Source organism: Barbus barbus (assembly GCF_936440315.1).
Source record: "Barbus barbus genome assembly, chromosome: 20".
Taxonomy (NCBI): Eukaryota; Metazoa; Chordata; class Actinopteri; order Cypriniformes; family Cyprinidae; genus Barbus; species Barbus barbus.
Window position 1 is genome coordinate 16246634 of NC_136748.1, and position 21678 is coordinate 16268311.

General features: G+C 36.5%; 1 protein-coding gene and 1 long non-coding RNA gene across 3 annotated transcripts; one reads left to right on the forward strand and one right to left on the reverse strand.

The window, feature by feature from the left end:
• Nucleotides 1-366: 366 nt before the first annotated feature.
• Nucleotides 367-7567, reverse strand: LOC306886641 (uncharacterized protein). 2 transcript variants are annotated; one of them, XM_079443930.1, is made up of 19 exons: nt 7498-7550; nt 6483-7128; nt 5714-5812; nt 5499-5600; nt 5041-5312; nt 4819-4892; nt 4529-4650; nt 4357-4447; nt 4157-4263; nt 3751-3917; nt 3547-3622; nt 2896-3465; nt 2208-2748; nt 1858-2024; nt 1601-1740; nt 1313-1455; nt 1092-1161; nt 932-983; nt 367-832 (listed from the first exon to the last, which is right to left on the reverse strand). In XM_079443930.1, exons 2-19 carry the CDS (start codon nt 7057-7059, stop codon nt 726-728), a joined length of 3477 nt encoding a protein of 1158 aa, XP_079300056.1. In that variant the 5' UTR covers nt 7060-7128; nt 7498-7550; the 3' UTR covers nt 367-725. The 2 variants fall into 2 exon arrangements, with proteins under 2 accessions (XP_079300056.1, XP_079300055.1); XM_079443929.1 differs by having other exon boundaries at nt 2208-3465; nt 7498-7567.
• Nucleotides 7568-8155: 588 nt separating this feature from the next.
• Nucleotides 8156-12317, forward strand: LOC306886650. The gene is made up of 4 exons (XR_013785642.1): nt 8156-8760; nt 8837-9031; nt 11531-11747; nt 11861-12317. It is a non-coding gene; the product is annotated as an uncharacterized lncRNA (long non-coding RNA).
• Nucleotides 12318-21678: the final 9361 nt, after the last annotated feature.

Sequence of the window (21678 nt, forward strand, 5' to 3'; positions counted from 1 at the left end):
CAGCGTTATAAATTAATTCTACAGTTCAGAAAGATGGTGGAAAAGAAAACTGATATTGATAGTATACGTGTAGTTTAGGAACAAAATATGAAAATAAAAAGGCATTTATTGTTATTATGCGTTTACACAGCATTTCAAAAGCAGCAAAAAGACATTTTCCAAAAACATATTTATAAAGAACGTGAAGGAACATGACACAGAAAGACAGAGCTTTACTGTGAGCACAGCATACTTGAGTAAAACTGGTGGACAACATTTTTTTTTTACTGTTTATTTGTTACACTGTTACATTGTATTTGCTTATATATATATATATATATATATATATATATATATATATATATTTACAATATAATCAAATAAAAGAAATAGTTGCTTTCACACCAGAGGAATTAATTAGAACTTGTTTCTTTTGCATTTCTTTATACCGAGCTGAGTTTATCCTCTTTCATTAGAATTATGGTATAACATCCGCAGATTTTGTACTTCAAATTTAAAAAATATATACAACTCTCTGATAAACACTGCATTGTAGAAGAACTGGCCAAACAAGGAAAATTACAAATCTTCATTTGAGATGTTTTGTAAGCTAAAGCTAGCAAACATTTCATGAGCACTGGTGTTTGACAAACCAAAACGCACTTAAAAACAACTGGAAAAGTAGAAGCTAAAATATTGTAAAATAATGTGATTATCAGCATTGAAACTAGCTGATTTAGTGAAACTCAGCAGTACTCCATAAAATAGTCATCCTCCTCATCACTGTCATCATCTCTGGATGGGATATCTTTATCTGACAGCATGTTCCACACCACAAAGTCTTCATCTTCAGCTGTTAAAAGCACAGGGGTGATGGAAAAAAAAGAGTAACATTAATAAATAACATTTTTCAACAATGCATAGTAGCCAGTTTGAGCAAACATTTGCATACCAACACATCTCTTTAGCATCTTCTTAACTACTGGAGTTGGTGTAAGCTTGTCCTGCACAAGAAATATATTGCATCATCATATTAATAGGGAGAAGAAATAAAACAGTCGGATCACTTATGGGAACAAGATTAAAGATAAGCAGGATTTTGAGACTGTTACCATTGGGGCAGCCTTTTTGCCCCGTTTCCGTCCCTTCTGAAGATGAAAAATGTACTTGTCCATGTTTTTCCTTAAAATAAACAAAAATTAATGGTTTATACAAAGACCCAAATTAGACATCTGCATTTTCGAAAAATTTCTAAAATGAGGCAATAAGCCTGATGAGTGCACTCAGCATCCGCCCACTAAATATAGCTTTGGCAGTCGAGATGAAAGCATACTTGTTGATGGATCCCAGCATTCCTGGGCTGATGTGCAGACACTGAGGGGTTTTAACAGCAGTAGAAATGCTAGAACTCGGTGTCTGAGGGTTCTGAAGCAGGCTGAAATCTGTATCATCTCCATTTGCAGCGAATACAGGCAACTTTAAAAGACAACGTCAAGTTAGATTTTCTTAGGGTATAGACAAGATATGCTATCATACAGACAGGGAGCTTCATCAGGTCTGTATGTGCAGTTCATGAAGAATCTAGTTCAGTGCATGTCCAAATCAATCAACAGTAAAGCACCTTGATTTGTTTATTGTGCACTGGTGAGTTGGCAAACACGTCATCATGGTCATCTTTGGGCATGTGGTCCAAGAAATGCCTCATCTGCTGTCTCCTTTTAAGTGTTCCAGCTTTAGCAGTTATTTCAACTATTTCCTTTCCTTTGAAAAAAAAAAACAAGACAAGAGACCTTGTTTTTTTTGTTCATTTTCAAATGCATGAATTTGCATTTGAAAACTCATAATCTGTAAAAACTGTCATAACCCTTCAAATTATACCTGGCTCCTCAGTTGCTGCTGCTTTCTGAGCTCTTTTTCTGGGTCTTTTGTTGGTCTTCTGATTGGAATTATACTGTTCCTGACACTCTTCAGCCGAACGAGTGCCGACAATATATGCAACGTATGCCCAGTAACCACTCTTGTGCTTGGGCAATGAGTTGACAGCCCTGTCCAGAGAGATACACAGTACTATCATGATCTGTCTACATTTCATGCATTTAAATCAATGATGTGAATTTGTAAAATAATGGCCAGAATTTCTTTCAACAACTGTAAAAAAAAAAATATATATATATATATATATATATATATATATATATAATAAAATGACATTCAAGATTAAAGCTTACTCTTGTAGTTTTTGTAGCTCTTCTTCAGTCCATTTTCCATCCAATAGCTCATCTTGTTCATTCATATGGCTGTTTTCTGTTTGTGGCTTTTTGCTTCTAATGTTTGCTTTTCCGGTTTCAGATTTCTTTGATCTTCTGTTATTTGAAACAGCACGTTGAACACTTTCCTCATCCTCGGAATGCTCAGAATGCATGTCCTCTGAGGACGCAAGGTGTCCATTTGTTTCATATTTAGCTTTCCTTTGTCTTGTCCTCTTCAACAATAATGTACGTGCAGGCTTCTTGTCGTGTCGCCTTCTCTCTTCGTCATCATCATCCTCATCTGTGGGAAAATCAATAGAATCTCCTACCAAAACATCATCTGAGTTTCTCTGCAAGATCTTTTTTGGTCTACGTGAACGTCTCACTGAGTCCTGTTCATTTTGTTCCTTATGACTGGTAGAGTCTGGCACCACAGAGGTCTCAGTCTTATGATGGTTTGTTAACTGTTTGCGGTCTGCAGGCTTCTTGTCGTGTCGCTTTCTCTCTTCATCATCATCATCTGTGGGAAAATCAATAGAATCTCTTACAAAAACATCTGAATCTCTCTGAGAGTTCTTTTTTGGTCTACGTAAAACTCTCACTGAATCCTGTTCATTTTGTTCCTTATGACTGGTAGAGTTTTTCACTAAAGAGGTCTCAGTCTTACCAGGTTTTGTTAGCTGTTTATGGTCTGAGGACCCTTTTCCTCTTTGCCTTTTTGGAGGGTCTGGAGATGCAAATGAGCTGCTTGAGTCAGTAGAGTACTGGGCTTTGGAGTATATCCGAGCACTTCGGCGTAAGGAACTGCTGTCGTGTGGCATGGATTGTGGTTCATCCTGAATTTGCTTTTGGGAAGACTTGTTATTGTGCTTTGTCTTCAGATCATTCTCAAAGCCTGTTTCCTGCTCATCCCTAGGTGAGAAATGACCATTCACTGAATCAACCTTTGTGTTCTCCGTCATTTCTGACTCTGAACCCATTGCGTTTTCCTCTCCTCTTGACTGTTGCTTTCTCAGAGAGGCTCTTTGAGGTCGAGTTTCTTGTTTCACGCCATGACCCAAGTTGGAGCTGAGGGCCACAATCAGGGGTGCTTTCTGAGCTCTTGGAGTTTTATTCAGTGTTGTGCTCTCAATTGGAGGTGGATTGCTCTGGATCTTTCTTTGGGGTTTGGAACGCTGTTTGATCCTCCTCATTGGCACTGACAATTCATCTTCACTGCTAGATGCGTTCCGCCTCCCTTTTGTAAAACAAGTAAATATGAAAATTTGTAATGAAAAACAAACACACATTAAAACAAATGTACGTTCTCAATGCACACCTCTTCCCACAGTTTCAGGCCTGGATGATTGTTCCTCTGTGATTTGTGATGTTGCCATAGTTACTGGCTTCTTTGGCTGGAAAAAAAAATAAAATAAAATTGAAGAAATGGCCCAACTGCTCCATAACAATATAAAAAGTCCCCGTAAATGCCACTAGAGATCAAAGACATTGTTTGCAGTGCTGAATGAAATGAGAAGAGTACCGTGGACAGCACTGAGGTAGAGTAGTCCTCATGGACAGTGACATTCATGTCAGAGTCCATAACAATCCTCCCTCCTTTCCAGTATTCCAGTGGAGGTTTGATGAGTCGGCCGCTGCGGGAAACTTTTGCACTACCCTGCTGAATGCTGTCAGTGGGAGTGATAGGAGCTGTAACACAAACAAATTCTATAGATTAGTGTGACAGTTTCAAACCTATGGGGATGAAAAGAGTTTAAACTAAATATTTGAACTGGGATTCCAAACATTCTTGATACCGAAACTAATAACATATAAACAACTAGACAGTAAATTAATCAAATAATTATGACTGATTCTGTAACCAATCATTCAGACAGATTTGTGAATTGTCTAACTAATTTAAATGCCACAGTTAATGTTATACTCACAGGTTACAACACTCTGAATTTTGGAATGTTTGGATGTTGAGTTTTTAGAGGCCTGTTGATTTTTAGTTTTGGAAGGTTTCACACTTTCAGCCTGATTTTTTTGTGGTCTAAAATGGGAAGAGGAAAAATAATTTAATGAAATGTAGAATTTCTTTTTATAATTTGATAAATAACATAAAAACATAGTTAAACATACTTACCCCATATGACAACTCAAAAACTGATCCAGGTACTCCTTCCACATTTTTGGAAACCCAAAGAGAAATTTCTTCATAAACCATGATGGAAATGCTGTAAGGGTCCAAAAAAAACTGTCAAATTAAATAAATACAATCCAAGTAATGCAACCTGATTTGAAAAGCTTTATCTTACATAAAGTGGGATGTTTGGCCATTTTCCCAATGAGGACGTAGGTTCTGCCAGATGACGTCTTGAGAACATTACTTGAGATTCTTTCAATGACAAAACTGCTGTGCCAAGGTATCATAGTATCTCTGTATGTATAAAAAAAAAAACATTTTAGAGCTACATAAAACAGCTTCACAGAAGATTAATGAAAAAAAAGCATAATGCTGTAATATAAGACATTTTAATGTAGTGCAGACACTATGACAAGTCTTTAAGATATACAAGAAAATAGGGCTAGGAAGGAAATATCTTACACGCGAATACCATCAACAACAAGGTTTTTGTTGAGCAGTTTCAAAACCCAGTCTCTTAAATGAATCCTCCTCACCTACAAGAAAAAACAAGGTACTAACTACAAATGCTGTAATACAGATAACAATTACAAAATATAAAATCACCAAATCATGTTTTTACATTTAATTTTGTCCATGATTTTAAAAACAATTAAGAAACGAATGCTGTTGTTTTAAACTTACATTTGTTTCCTCATATAGAGCTACATCTGCCTGTCCAGCTTGCTGTTTTGACTGAAACACAGACACTTCCTTTCGTGGGATCAACACCCGAGGAGACAGCTGCAGTAGAGGATCATCCAGTAGATTATGAGGGGGCTGAGGGAGTCCAGGGACCACTTCTGTGCACTCCGACTGGCCAAACGCATCAGACTCAGGACTACTGGACATGTCTATTTGGAGGTCTTCATTTTCCTTTTCTACGGAAATGCTCCTCTCACCAAAAACAACACCACCTGCAATCAAATTACACAGAGCTAATGTGTAAAGATCAGTGCTTTAGATCACAGTAAACTATTTTTGGGCAAAACTCAGAATAATACTTATTGCCAAATATCTTTTCCCACACAAAGAATTTGTCTTGGCGACAGAAGAAGAATTCTAATTTTGTGAGTAACACGGTGTAAAATTAAACATCATACCTCTATTCCTGTCTTTTGAACTGCTGACATAAGTGATGGGTTTCCGTTGAAGCTGGGCTAATGTCTCATCGGGAACCACCTTGTCCAACAGCACACAAGCCTCTTGAGTAACCAAATGCAAACAGATTTTTATAAATTAATCAGGTTGCACTGAATACAACTGTCCTAAAATGCCAAACAACAGCAATTACTAAAATAAAACATTAAAATCATACGTCGGTTTCTTTTAGAGAAATCCTCTGGCATTTCTTTTCGCCTTGCTTTCATCTCTGATAACATCTCCTCAGGTATGTTCTCAAGTAAAACATATGGCTCTAGAGAAAGAACAGTGAAACTAGTAGAATTCATTTCTAGAAGTCATCAGTATGTATTATTATTATTATATTTAGTCATTTAGCAGACGCTTTTATCCAAAGCGACTTACAAATGAGGACAACAGAAGCAATAAATTGTAGTATTAAAACAACTAAAAACAGATCCAAATCCAAAGCTAAACACATTTTAAAAATAAAGAAATTAAATAAAAATGACAAATGCATACAACAAAATTTCAAAACTTTTAACATTTAAATGAAAAAAAAAAAGCTAAAAACAATTCAAAATATTAAAGAACAAAAGGTATGAGTATAATGATTCTAACATAACACTAAGCCAAACACCAAAAAAAAAAAAAAATTATATGTATATTTACAACCACACACACACATACATACATAAATCTATATACATACACATTTATAAATTCAATATATATATATATATCTACACACATATTTCATTTCCATTTAGTTTGTTGTAATCCATATAGTTTATCAGTAATCCTAAGAAATAACACTGCCAAACACACATGCTAAAAACAACTTACTTACACATAGTAAGAAATGGTTATAAAAAACTGATACAGAAGTGAAACAAGTAGTAGAAAAGAGGAGAAATCAAAAGTGATACTTATGTATGACATCTGGGGAAAAAAGGGGAACTCACCAATAAATGACTCTGACTCCATATTAAAGGTTTCATGTTGTCTTCCAGGCACTTTATGAAGATTGATGGAATTACTATCTTGTGGTAAATCTATTTCTCCTCTCAGTGACCGAGGAGGAGAGAGGGCTAACACATATGTCTCCTGGTTTGCGTTACTCTTTTGTGAGTACTGGGTTACAGGGGTCGAGGGGATAACGCCACACATCTCTTGATTTCCAACATGATCAGAGGCTGCCCCATGCCCTGCAGAGTTTTGTCTCTGAACTTTTGCCTTCATTCTTGCAAAAATCTTTGCCGGCGTCTCAGTGCATCTCTTCAGCATCAGGTCAGCTTTGTCTTGAAGGGAGGCCTCCACTGTGACATTGATGCTGCTGATCTCAGTGGGGATATCTGGGCTATTTTCTTCAGCATTCTGTGCAGTGGAGTTCATCACCAACACATCTCGGGTTGAACTCTTTCTGCCTGACCCAGTTGTCCAATTGTGAGCTGCTTTAGGTATGATTTTGACTGGGGTGATCATGTCACCAGGCTTAGGTGCTATAGGAGCAATGAAATAGTCTTGTAGTGGATGATACATTATTGTATTACAGGAAAGACAGACTAAATATTTACAGCCCCACAGTGGTCCATGTTCTCATAAAAAATCCTATAAAATGCAAAGGGGAAAAATCTAATTAACAAAAGAAGCTAAAAAGTGGAGATTGACTCATCTTTAGTCCCTAAAATTAGACGCTTTATATATATATATAAAACTTTTCGCTGACACGCAACATCGGTAATAAAATGAATATCTTAATCGATTTAAACCATAAATACTTGTCTAAATTCAGAGTTAACGTTGGTCTAGCTGTAAAATACTAACGTTTGAGTTCAAACGAAAGTACACACTTAACCGTCGACAACCCCCGTGTAAAAGGATCGATTACATATCAGAGAGTGAAACAAATTTCCAACTTAATACATAGCTGGTTAAGTGACTTTAGGGCCTACGATTACTAAAAACCGACTCGCTTACCAAACTCGTTTGAATTTCCCCGGATAAAGCGCGACTAACGGCTCGCGTCGCGTAAGGACTGCGTCACTTCCGTCAATAACGCTACTAGGAAGTGAGTGATTCATTTCAGTGACTCGGTTCTTTCGCACAGTTCGTTTCAAAAAATTGTTTTAAAACCAGTTATGCGATTATTTGACCTCAAAAAAGGCATAGAGAATAACATACTGCAGTTTATTACACCGATTAGTATTTAATATTTGTGTCGTTTATTGTAATTACATGTTACCCAGTTAAGTCCCAGCCATGACACAAAGTTATTTAGAACTTTGTTTTAAACAAAATTAATTCACAACTCTTCCCCAAAATATTTTCTTGCTTTAATACATGCTATTTGTTAAATGCAACCCTGTAAAATAATAATAATAAAATAATAATAATAATAATAATAATATGGCTACTGTCTCATAACTAACAGCGGAGTTAGTGCAATGGCATTAAGTTTCAAGGTATCAATACGCACATTCTGGAGAAGTTAAAAGACACCTCTTTAATCATAATATGGATATGAACATATCTACTTCTAGTAACAATTTTTCTTCCAACATTCAAGATTTTCAATGCGAACGAATCTTTCAGAGCGGTTTTGTGAACAGGTTCAATTGATTCCTTGAAAAGATTCGACTCAAAAGAACGACTCGCGCACCATTTTAATCCACGCTCTTTACCAGTTGGAAAAATAAAAATTTGGAATCTCTTTCTGATCGAGACAAATTACATGTTCGTTTAAGCTGCACGTACTTTAAGAGACTGATCGGCCACTGGTCATTGTGGAAAGAAATGGAAAATCAAGTCTATTGTTGTTCAAAAGTCTTGCAACAAACTGTCTTGGCTGCCGTGGATCGACTCAGTGACTCTGGTTCAGTGCAGTGATGGCATAGCTCTGGTGACACTGGGGGCTTTAAAACACCTCCAGAGGCTGGTCATCCTGTCAGTGTTGCTGTCGCAGTCTGACCAGCTCACTTTTATCTTTGAGACAACTGACTCATCTCTGCTTGTGTGAGGTCGAGAGAGCCTCGATATCGGAGATAAGTGCTGCAATTTCGCAGCTTGTCAATCTTACCACACTGAAGTACCATGAATATAGAAATCATATACATAAAACTGCTCTTCATGGCATGTTGAGGCGTCTGCCCAACTTAAAACACCTTTCCTTGAGATTGGGGCCAAAGTATGGGATTCTGCCCGATGATTTTTTTTCTCCAATTAAAGCACATGGACATCCAGGTATATATGCTTTGAGGAACAAAACATTTTTCACTTTGTGGAGTCAATCACCCATCCCATCTTGTCTTTCACACAGGAGTGACTCCTAATGCAGCCTGGAGCTGCTGAACTGTGAAGACCCCTGCCTCTCCTCTGTTGCCTTTAACGGTCTGTCCTCCCTGACCAAACTGACAGTGCATTACAAACAATGGCTTGAAGAGCCAAACTTCTGCTGCCTCACACAATGGCTGGAAGCACTCAATGTACTTTCAGAGCTCAACATTTCTTCTAAGTATGAAAAAATGCACAACACTCGTTATGCTTCATTGTAGCCTTGGAAAAGTTTAAAAAGGGTCTTCAACTGGGGAACATCAGTAAATATGCCATAAGATAAATTAATGTAATGATTATAATACCAACAAAAAATATTCCATACTTGAAACCAGGGGCGTTGCTAGACCTAAAGCTCTACTGGGGCACAGGCCCCCATTACTTTTTCTATCACTTTTTTCTTGAAAGCCTGCAACACAATGCACTGTACAAACTTCCGTTGCTTAAACCACTATTCGTACAGTGCAACAATACTGAGGAAGGTAAACATGTATGTATTTAAGTATGTTTAACATGCTTATGGCATACACTGTATGGAAATAATAAAAGCAGAGATTTTTTCTTGCACATCTGCATTCTTCTACATTACACAATGATAACAATGATTAATTACATCTTTTCAAGAATTAACAATTACAATATTTCAAGAAACCAGTAATTTTATGGCTGCAACTAAAATAAGAGCATATTTAATCTAGAAAAACAAAACAAAGGTATTCCCCAGTTCCTCAGCCAAGTCCAAATAAGGTTGGGTCATTTTTTTTGAGCATTAAACTGTACTGCCTTTAATAGCACATAGTTATCTCAATAATCTTAGCCATAGTTACTGCCAACTTTTTGTGTAATGTCCTAAATTGGAGTTAGTGAATTAAATGTTAATTTCATATCTGAAAGTACAGAACACATAAATGTTTTTTTCTCAGCAACAATGCAATTCTACAGACTTGACAGGTTTTCCTGAGACTTTTTCCTCTAATGTCCAAGACCTGTCTGGCTGGGGATGTACAGTAGTTTGTTTATCAAGTCTTGCCATCTCTACTTCCAGCTTCCCTTTCCCTGCTTTGCACAAAAAATTATGATGTCCATCTACAGGAGCCAATAATGATCAAAATAAGATGATCGATATTATTTAGAGACTTACTTTAGTTTGGTCATGTTTACATCAGTGGCATGCAGTGGTGTTTTAAAACGAGGAGGATAATATATATTATGCTCTATATATAAATTCATGTGCCTGTTACACTTAATGTTTTTGCATTTTCTTGGTTAAACATTATATAAAAAGAGAGAACAAAAATAATTATATTTTGTATTTTATTAACATTATTTTTATTTAATATTTTAAATAATTGTTATACATTTCATAGTGTTGTATGAATTTTTACATTTTATTCCAAAATAATAACGAAAGGCAGTAACAATTTGAACAATGTCTTGAAAAGACTTCATTAGTTAGGCTAACATTAGTTAACATGAACTAAGAATGAACAACACTTCTACAGCATTTATTAATCTTAGATGCTATTTACACTAAGTGAAAATAGCATTATTTTCTTAGCGATATGCTATTTACACTGTGCAAATAACTATAGATTCTATTTACACTGTTAAAATAGCAGAAATTTCTTCTATTTATACTAATTTCAAATAGTGGCAATTATCTGCACCTTATAGTATTGTAAAACATTATAAAACAGTATGCAATAATAACATTGTGTAAATTATCATTTTAATTCAAATTATTAAATGGGACAATGTAAGCCCTCCCTACACCTACCCGATGTGATATGAGATTTGAAAATGGAGGAGGGAAGAAAAAAAGTTCGGTAAAGGACGGAATTGAACCCAGGTCGATCGCATCAAAAATGACTTCAGCACGCATTTTACTATCTTCGCAACTGGACGTGTTAATGAACATTTGCCTTTTTGTAGTAGCATTACATCGATGGGTGGAGTTAGTGTAAATACCTTCTGTTGACCTGTTGCCGGCTATTTGCACTTACGTTTTTAAATAGTGAACTGATGTTTAGCTGTTCTTTTTAACTCATTTTCGAGTCGTCGTCATAAAAGCCCTGTAAACAACGTCACAGACACGAAGATACAGCTTTCATTTCATCACGCTGAATGCTCACTAACTGACACGGTCATGGTTTTTCAGTATTTATAACATTAACAGATGCAACTTTTACATTTAATACATTAGTAAATGTTAAAATTAACTAATAAGATTAACAGTTATTTTAGAGTTTTTTTGTTTTTTTTTTACTGTTATTTCATGTTAGCTAATGTTGTTAACAAACACACTTAACAATATTAAGTGTTACCATTGATTTTATTCTGTAGACATCCCTAGTTTCTGTTTCAGAACGTTTGGATGATTAAGACGAGCATGTTAAGGAAGATGAGGCTGATGATACACTGGGCAACTTTTTGAGCAATGTTGCTAGGGATCTTTGGGAAATGTTGCCTTCAGTGGGCAACCAGGTGAGACACAGGGACCACGATCCATCTAAAATATCCAGATAGACATTTGTTACCCATTCTCAATGGGAAAGTGCCCAAGCAATTTTGCTTTATTAGAAAAAAAGTTGCCCTGTGTATCATCAGCCTAAGACTTCAATTCAGAACAGATTTTTAGGCAATGAATCCCTAATTTTTGTCCCTTTTTTGTATTTTCTAGTTGAATACCCACTCAAAGTCTACGCTGAATCGATTCCCAGGACTGTGCAGAGGTTGTCTCTCATGGGAGTGAATGCAGAGTTGGAGTCTGTCAGGATCATGGGAGAGCAGGTACCGGATCTCCTTCACCTCCATTTGGACTTGTGTTGTCATGTCGTCTGTGATGTAATCACAGAGATGCCCCAGATGTTCCCAAAGCTGCAAATCCTGAAAGTGAGGTGAGTTATTTGTCATTAATTTGAAATCTATTATGTCAGAATGAGTAAACATACTGTTTTGTATGTGTGTTTGACCTCGGTTACCTTAATTCTAAACAACGTCTGTCTTTCAGACACCATAATGTTCCAGAATCAGTGTTTCTTCAGCTTCAGCATCTGCCTCGACTCAAGCAGTTAGTGATTTTGGATGCACCCAAAGGCCCCAGTCCTACAGTCCTCAATCGGAATCAAAAACTTCACGTCCAAACAAACAACAGAATCCATGAGCTTCATTCCAATTCAAAGGACCAAACCAATTGTTCTTGTGGTTTTTATTGATAAACTTCATTGTTTAACTCGTTTATATTTGACTACATTTGGAAACACATTATCATGCCTTACACACAGGTGTCTTTTTAACAGAGCAACATTCCACTGAATATGGAAAATGGAAATACTTTTAATACATTGCGCCAATGATATTTCATGCCATCAGTATTTGCTTAACTCTTTATGAAGTTTATATGGTTAAAATGGTATATTCACTCATGGTCTCTTTGTAAATATATTTTCCAATAAATTTATGAAATGAAAAAGACTAGTCAAAAGTGTTCTTTTCCATCCATGACATCCAAACACCTCCACTAGGTGGCAATCTATTCACACTTGAGTATAAAGAAAAATCAGTGTACACCATGCATCTTCCCAGAAGCTATAATACCCAAACTATATTTATAAATAAACATGAATATATGCATATATAAATTTAAATATAATTTTTCCCCCCAAAGTAGATGGACCAGATATTTTACTTTGGAAGTACAACATATAGTGTGATATTCTGCATTAATGGTATTTAAAAATCAATGTATTATACAAATTGTCTTAAATTTTAAATGATTTTTTTATATAAAGCTTTTTACCACATTGTCAAACATTGTGATTTCACACATTTATTACTTCTATGAAAGACAAATATATACAAGACAAAGTGGGTAAATGTTTACCATAAGAACACTTAGAAGGTCATGGGTTCACATCCTTATATATAGGATTATCATAATCCGTTTTTATAGTTCTATGACTGCCGACGAAACCATCATGATTGGACTTTTTAGCACACTTAATTTTCCAATTTAGATGTTTGAGAATTTATATGAAATTAATTTGAAAGGCTTTCCATCAGGTCTTACTAATCAAGGCCCAGTCAATCTGATGAGGCATTAATATCATTAGAAGCAATTGTGCTAGCAATTAGCTGAAGTGAATCTGATCCATCATTATATATATAATACTGAAGGGTGAATGTTTAGATGTTTTAATCCCACTCAAGATTATACAGTTGTAAGAGCTTCAGAGAAGTTTTATGGTGTATTGAAGCTCGGAGAAATCTTCCATTAGCTGAGAATGGAGCATTTATCAAATGAGAGATGACAAGGACAACATATCATTCCACATTATATCCCACTGAGGGAGAAATAATGTGCTCATAAGTAACAGTGGAGATGGAGTGAAAACACTTTTGGAGTGTCTAACTGTAAATAAAAAAGCCTGCAATGTTTCAACATACAGTTCTATCTGTAATTTGAAAGAGACTGTTGTAGTTTAACAAGCTTCCGCTTTTTCAGAATATGAAAAATAATGTATGCTTTACATACATTATTTTGACAAATGTTTCATTTCAGGCCATTATGCATGTCCCAGAAATGTCAATATTTCACCTCAGCAAGAAAATTATATGTTTTAATGCTTCAGTCATACTCTCTGAGAGGGTAAAAATGGCAGTCTGGAGAAAATGGAAGGAGATTGGTGTATTCTCTTTGAATTTTAATTCTGAGACAGACATTCCAATATCTTTAAGAATTCTATGTATTCCACACGATCTCTTGGGGAAAAAGAAAAAAAATTCAAAAGCAAAGACCAAAAATACCTTCAGTTTTACCATGAGGATTCTGATATTGCAATTATGAATTAATGTTGGCTTTCTCAGAATATTTTTATTGCCTCTAAATGAACAAAGTCCCCATGTGTTTTGTTTCTTTTCTGGATAAGAGTATCTAGCCGGTAAAAGTTCACCCAATCATTATAGAATTACATCGTGGCAGAATTTCACTTGGTTCAAATTGCATTTGATTAGAAAATGGGGCAAAATGTCTCTATTAAAGCACCTTTTAAATTTCTCTTAAAAATGTTTGAGCCATAAAAGTAGCTTGGAACACTTTGAAGCTTTCGACAGCTGTGGCTCAGGATGGGAATTTTGGACTTCTTTTAAGTTCACTTATCTGACCCTAAATAATCTGAATGCCAGAGTAGCTAACTGAATTCAAGGTATCTTGTATGAAGCAATAAAGCAGCACTCATATTAATTTAGTTTTGACTGAGATGAAAACGGCAAAGGAGAAATGACACAATAATGGCTATGGAGGACAGTATGCACCTACCCACATGATCACACATAATCAATGCCATTTAGTGGATGGTATCATCTTGTTAGTTTCTTCCATCACAGTCTATGAAGTGATTTTGCATTCTCCTCCACACACAATCATTTCTCATTTGGAGTATGTGAATGGTGAAGCCCCCACTCTACTGTGAGTAAACGACTTCTCCATTCTTATCAGAAAGCAATTTGCTTGTGTGAGACAGTAAAGTCCAAGCTCTCCATCATTATGAAATGGCTGTACATGCCGTCTGATCTACGAGAAAGGAGATGAACATATAGACTAACTGGGAGATAGCTCTCCAGCTCATCCGGATGCAAACGCTGTATCATGCTGGCACAATAAAACGCAACTAAAGGGAGCTATACAGGAAGCTGGCAAAAATAGCGAGAGCGCAAGAAGATGGCATTCTATGAAATGTATGAATGTACATAAGTAACCGGGGTTAGTTGTCACACTGTCTATATCTCAGTAACTGTGAGGTTTTAAGTGTAATCGCACAAATATTAAAGTGGTTTTATATGATGTTTAAAAATATTGTTATATTGTTTCTATGTTTTGTTTTATAATTTTACATTTGCCAAAAAACCTATAATAGCAGGTCCTATTGTGACAACTTATCTCAACATGTTCAATAAACTGAAAAAAAATCTTGGAAATACAGGTGGAAATGTTAAATAGCTTTTTTTGTAGCCAAGACTTGAAATTGACTTTCAAAGAGAAATGTACTTTGATAAGTAAAATGTGTGACGGATATAAATAGAGGTCTTTAGGAAACAATAAAACTCCAGTAAATATGTTTTCTTTGCAAGATTTGGATCCCTTTTCTCCCTTTTTCTATGGTTGAGATGTTTTTTGAGCGTGCTGAAGAATCTGAGAGAATGCCGGATGAGTTGCGAAGGGGAAAGCGGGATGTGGGTTAGTGTGTATCTGTGTGAGTGAAGCTGTTATTCCAGTAAAACAATACAATCTGTACCACTCCATGTGATGCAGTAATGCAGGAACAACTCAGCCTAAAGATGCCTGAACGTGCATCACACACTCTTTCAAATAAAGATTCTAAAAGGTTTTCGCAGTGATGCCATAGAAACTCTTAAAAGAACCCCTTTTTTCTTGGTGTGAAGGGTATTTTAATAATATACATTTAATGCAATGGAGAAGTTCCATGGATGTTAAAGGTTCTTCATAAATCCAAAAAAAAAAAAAAATAAATAATAAAAGTTTATTTTTAGCTTGGCCAAACATGAAAATGTGCTGAAGGCAATCCAACATGTTAGACAGTTTGTTTCTTCATCAAAACAGATTTAGACCAATGGATCCTCTGCAATAAATGGGTGCCATCAGAAAGAGAGTTTAAACAGCTAATAAAAATATCACAAAAATCCACACGATCAAGTGATGTAAAGCTAAATTTCTCCAAATATGTTTCCAAAACCCACCCTTTGTCCTATAAAATTATATGTCTTACAGAATTTAAAATTCACCAAATTCCAAAATCTCAGGGTATCAAAGAAGAGAGAAAAAAATTAACTCCTAATAACAAATCTTACATATTTACCTGAAGTGATCATATTGTGGGTTCATTTACAACCCCGGACAATTCTTTGATTCTCTTCAAGGACAGGACATGCAACCACATTCAACTCAATACATATTCAGCCTAATGTGTCCTGTTCAAAAAAGGGAAGGTAGATATTTTCAGTTAACTAATGAAGTTTAAACAGAATAATTTAATAGCAAATCTAAGACACAGAAGACACACAGATACATATTAAATATCAGACATTAATTTGAGCATATTTCCATAATATTTTCAAAAAAATAATTTCCAGATTCTAATGAAAAATATCCCAAATGATTAAAGTGTTCATACCCCATTGGATAGCCAAAAAAGAAAGAGAATGATAAGCAACAGAGGGTGCGATGAAGTGGCAGAGCAAAATAATGAAAGAGAGAGATGGTCAAACATGTGCACGAGTGCCATAAGAACATTTCTATTTCATAAGCTGCTCAAAGTGCTGATGCACAAACAATGAATAAATAATTCCATTCTTTGAACTAGAGTTTGAACAGAGTATTCCATAGGGAGTTGAAGGAAAATAGACCTAATAATGGCTTTTTCATAAATAAAATAACTTTTCTTCAAGACAAATACTTTAAATGATACTTGGTAGTGCATACAAACATTCATTATTGATACATAATCTTCAAAATGACCAATATGCCTGTTTACACGGGGAGCCCATTACATTGTTATTTAAAAGAGAGAGAGAGATAAAAGGGAATGTAGCATTAATAAATCAAGAGTTGGGAGAGATACATAAAATCTTTTTTCATCTGTTTGTGGTTGAGCAGCTGGACCAGAGGGACACAATCAGATTCACAGATTATGAGTAAAAATACACAAACTAACATGCAATAGAAAGAATTGCCACCTGCTAAGATGCTGGATGTGATCATTTCTATACACACAATTAGTGTAACCAATTATGCCCGTGGGTTATCCTTTTTTTAAACCCGGGTTATGAAACCCTGCTGTGCACTGAACTGCAGTGCCAACAATGAACAACAGTGTGGAACGATGCAGCGCTAGAAGCAGACAACCAATCAAATTCTAAGCAATGTTTACCTCATTAAATATTCATGTACTTTATAGAGTTGCAGAACTTAAAAAAGCCAGAGTGGACTTATGGAGATCCTCACTGCAGAACACAAGATCCAGGGGGTGTGGTTGGATCTAGATCCAACTCCTCCCACCTTACATTTATCTAAACCTACCCGTCTCCACCCCCTGATCCCTAAACCCACCCATCCCCACCCCTAAACCTACCTACCCACCCTTATGTGGTGGCATTTCCCACATCGACAATCAGTTAGTGAAACATGATGAGTGCCTGCAGTGATTTGTAATCGTTCAATCAGTGTTACTGGTCTCATAAATATGCAAATAAGACTGTGAACCCAGGGGTTACAAATGGAAAGTGTGAAATCTTAAACACTGACTTCACTGGATTGACTACTAACCCAGTGAAAGTACAAACACTGTAAAACATGAAACAAGATAGTCCAGCATTACATTAAGCTCATGAATGATTAATTCTTCTGAGACAGAACGAATCGGTTGATTCAGTACACAATGCCAGTCCGAATGATTCATGCAACTGATTGTGGCTTTTGAATTTTGTTTACTGCAATGGTAGGGAAGATTATCAGTGATGGAATGTTTGAATTAACACTGAAATGCAACTCAAGGAAATTTGTATTTTTTATGATGATGCTGATTTTAAAATAAGGTTGTATATTGTCAATTTATTTATAATTTAGGCTATATATTATGAGAATTATATATAATTCTTCATCCACACATGTAAATGGGCATTGAAAACAAAAAACTACTTTCAGTAGATTTAAGAAATAGGTCACTAACTTTCTACTTTACCAGAAAAGGGAAATATCATATCATGAAAGACTGTAAATTAGTCTGAAAGGGATAGTAATCTGTCATTAATTAGGCTACTCACCCATCTCCATTAGCCACTCACTGCAGAACAAAGATCCAGGGGGCGGGGATGGGTCCACATCTAAGGGGTGGAGATTGGTAGGTTTAGGGGGGCAGATGGGTGGGTTTAGAAATCAGGGGGTGGAGACAGGTAGATTTAGGCTCTGTTATATGCCATTCATCTGGATCCAACCTCGCCCCCTGGATCTTGTGTTCTGCAGTGAGGACCATCTCCCCTCATGTTGTTCCAAAGCCATAAGACCATCGTTCATCTTCAGAACATATATATTTTTGAGGAAATCTGAGAGCTTTCTGACCCTCCATAAACACCAAGGGAGCTGCCATGGTCAAGGCACAGAAAGGTAGTAAGGACACCGTTAAAATTGGCCATGTAACATCAGTGGTTCATCCGTAATTTTTTACAAAGCTATGAGAATACTTTTTGTGTGCAAAGAAAACAAAAATAATGACTTTATTTAACAATTTTCCTCCGTGTCACGCCACTTTGGAGAAAAACAAAATGCATGCGCTGCGCCTTGTTTATGTGCACAGGAAAGCATGCTCGCATACATTGGGATATTCTCCAAAAGGACAGTATCAGAGGAGAATAATTGTTGAATAAAGTTATGCTTGAACCACTGATGTCACATGGAATATTTTAACAATGTCCTTACTACGTTTCTGTGATCGTGGTAGTACCCTTACTGTCAGGGTCAGAGAGCTCTCGGATTTCATCAGAAATATCTTAATTTGTGTTACGAAGATGAACAAAGGTCTTACAGGTTTGGAATGACATGATGGTGAGTAATTAATGACAGAATTTTCATTTTTGGGTGAACTATCCTTTAAAATTAGCCTTAAATCTAACCTTTGAATTATAATGCACAGAACGTAGGCCCATGTTAATTGCTTAACAATACCTCTTTTGTTTGCTTTATTTGATTTAACCAATATGTTATAATTGCTTTTACTTGTATGTAGACTGTCAAGAGACTGCAATAAAAATAGTAATAATACAAAAACGATTTGAATGGCAATTGGACTTGTATGGATCACTTTTATCACTTTTGTGTTCTTTTTTAGGCTTTAAAGCCCAATTTGATGAAAAAAGTTTCCAGTATATCATTTAAAATAAATAAATAAATAAAGATTTAATTAATTAATACATTTTTGTATGCTCTTTTCAATCTCAAGTTCAAGTTTATTTGTATAGCGCTTTTTATGATACAAATCGTTGCAAAGCAGGAAATTAAGTTTGCACAATATATTTATATATTGCAGAACCTTAATATATTTAACTTATGGCAAAATTTGGTAATTCTGTATGTTGTCTGGGCATTGGCATCCTCTGAGGTCCTCTGAGGGGTTGGCATTATCTTTTCTCAGGTGTTGAATGAATGAATGAATGATGCATTTATATAGCTCTTTTATTGTGTATTGCCATACACCCAAAGCGCTTTACAATCATGTGGGGGACTCTCCTCAACCACCACCAGTGTGCAGCATCCACTTGGCAGCCACAGTACAACGGCGCCAGTGCGCTCACCACACACCAGCTACAGGTGGAGAGGAGAGAGTGATAGAGCCAATCAAGTGGATGGGGATTATTAGGAGGCCATGATTGATAAGGGCCAGTAGAGGGAATTTGGCCAGGACACCGGGGTTACAACCCTACTCTTTACGAGACGTGCCATGGGATTTTTAGTGACCACAGAGAGTCAGGACTTCGGTTTAACGTCTCATCTGAAAGACAGTGCTTTTTACAGTATAGTGTCCCCGTCACTATACTGGGGTGTTAGGATCCACACAGACCACAGGGTGAGCACCCCCTGCTGGCCTCACTAACACCTCTTCCAACCTGCAACCTGGTTTTCCCAGGAGGTCTCCCATCCAGGTACTGACCAGGCTCAACCCTGCTTAGCTTAGGTGATATGGCGGTGAGGTGTTCGGTCATCTCAGATCATTTAAGGGTTGGATCCAGACTGAAGCTTCTGTAATTGTTGTTGTAACAGAAAAACAAACAGAGACATAATTAGCGTAGCTGCTGTTCCATCTAAGCAAAAATGATTTGTTCAACCCAAGCTAAAGAATAATAATAATGTACATTTGATCAGATATAACTGCAGTACAAGATTATAAGATGCATTATGTGAATGCTTGGCTAAAGAGATGTCTTTAATCTAGATTTAAACAGAGATAGTGTGTCTGAACCCCGAACGTTATCAGGAAGGCTATTCCAGAGTTTGGGAGCCAAATGTGAAAAAGCTCTACCTCCTTTAGTGGACTTTGCTATCCTAGGTACTACCAAAAGTCCAGAGTTTTGCGACCTTAGGGAGCGGGTTGGATTGTAGCGTGGTAGAAGTCTAGTTAACGAGTTACGCAGGAGCTAAACCATTTAGGGCCTTATAGGCAAGTAATAATATTTTGTAAATGATACGGAACTTAATAGGTAGCCAGTGCAGAGACTGTAAAATTGGGGTAATATGATCATATTTTCTTGACCTGGTAAAAACTCTAGCCGCTGAATTTTGGACTATCTGTAGCTTGTTTATTGAAGATGCAGGACAACCACCTAGCAGTGCATTACAATAGTCCAGTCTAGAGGTCATGAATGCATGAGGGATCTCAGGGATTGTATCTTGTTGGTTCAACCTCTACCACATAAAGCAAATCATAAGCATTGTTAAACATTTAACAAGTTCTTTTAAATCTTTACACGGGTTCTCCTGTGCTACAAAAGAGAGTCCACAACAGGTTAGTTTTTGTATCAATAAATTAGTTCTACAAGGGAAAAAAAAAATGAAAGAGTTTTTTTCCCGAGGAATACTAATAGATTAAAAGCGGCAAGCTGATGGCTCCCTTTGTCATACAGTTGCAGACAGAGATAAAGAAGCAATTCCGGAGGCGTTTGATAGAGGATTGGTATTTGGTTTTCATACACGGCAGCCACTGGTATGTAGCCGAGGATGCTGTGGGAGTGGTCATCACTCACGGACGCTCGGTGCCCAGGGTGTAGACTCCTGCTGCTACTAAGTCACCATAGACTGATGATAGTGTCAGCCACAGAACAATCTGCATTCATCATTTCTTATCTGCTGGGCCGCTGTGCTGATCCGGGAGATGCATCCTCTCGCTGCTGCAGGGTCAAGGACTGCATGATTGAGTTGAGTGTGTGTGTGTTGCTTTTTGACCCATACAGCCTACACAGTCCTGGAATTACTTGTGATCAAACTGACATGACTTGTTAATGCACCACGGAAACAAACCAAGCACCCAAGTACAGATATGTAAGAGGATTGTCCCAGTTACTGTTACTTTCCCACATTGGGAGACTAAGTATGTGTCTATATACAGTATTAGAGTCTACATGATAGGAATCTGTAAGTATATGTGTCTGTTTTATGGATGTAAGGTTGTTCATGGGCAAGCAATAACACAATGCTATCACTGTTCAAGGGACAGGTCATTTCTGAGCATCGTCCTCTACACAGAGCTCAGTACTCAATCAGAGAGGCTTGACCTTCACTGTGTCCACACCTTCTCTGTCACTTAAATAAGTATGATGTTCCAACAGCAGGATTTCAGAGATGTTCTGGATCATGATGATGCTTTCTGTTGGCTAGCAGTACAGATATGTAGTCAAGTCATATCTGTCTAATAGTATTGCATATATTTAAATGAATAAGAATAGTATCACATTATTTTGTTCCTAACCTGAATGCTGAAAATTTTCTAATAAACACAATAGATTTGAAGAATTACTATACACAGCTCTTACTATGTGCAATGCCAGTTACTATGCTTTCTTAAAGTAACAATGAAACAGAAGTGCCATCAAATCTTTTCTTCTGAATTTAGATGTACATAAATGATTACTAAAAAAGGAAAAAAATGGAGGGAACTTTGTTCTATCCATTGGTTGTTAATTGAGTTGTGAGATGTGGAAGTTGCACTCAAAAATAAACATGAGTTTGCATTCGATTGTGAAGTTTGGCAGAGAGATGCCGTTTTC

Excerpts from the sequence above, each read along its gene's own strand:
- LOC306886641 (XM_079443929.1), bottom strand. The coding sequence starts at position 7,059 with ATGTATCATCCACTACAAGACTATTTCATTGCTCCTATAGCACCTAAG. Across the intron at positions 3,623-3,750 it reads CTACCTCAGTGCTGTCCACG|CCAAAGAAGCCAGTAACTAT; the intron begins GTACTCTTCTCA and ends TTTTTTTTCCAG. Across the intron at positions 3,466-3,546 it reads GCCTGAAACTGTGGGAAGAG|GGAGGCGGAACGCATCTAGC; the intron begins GTGTGCATTGAG and ends GTTTTACAAAAG.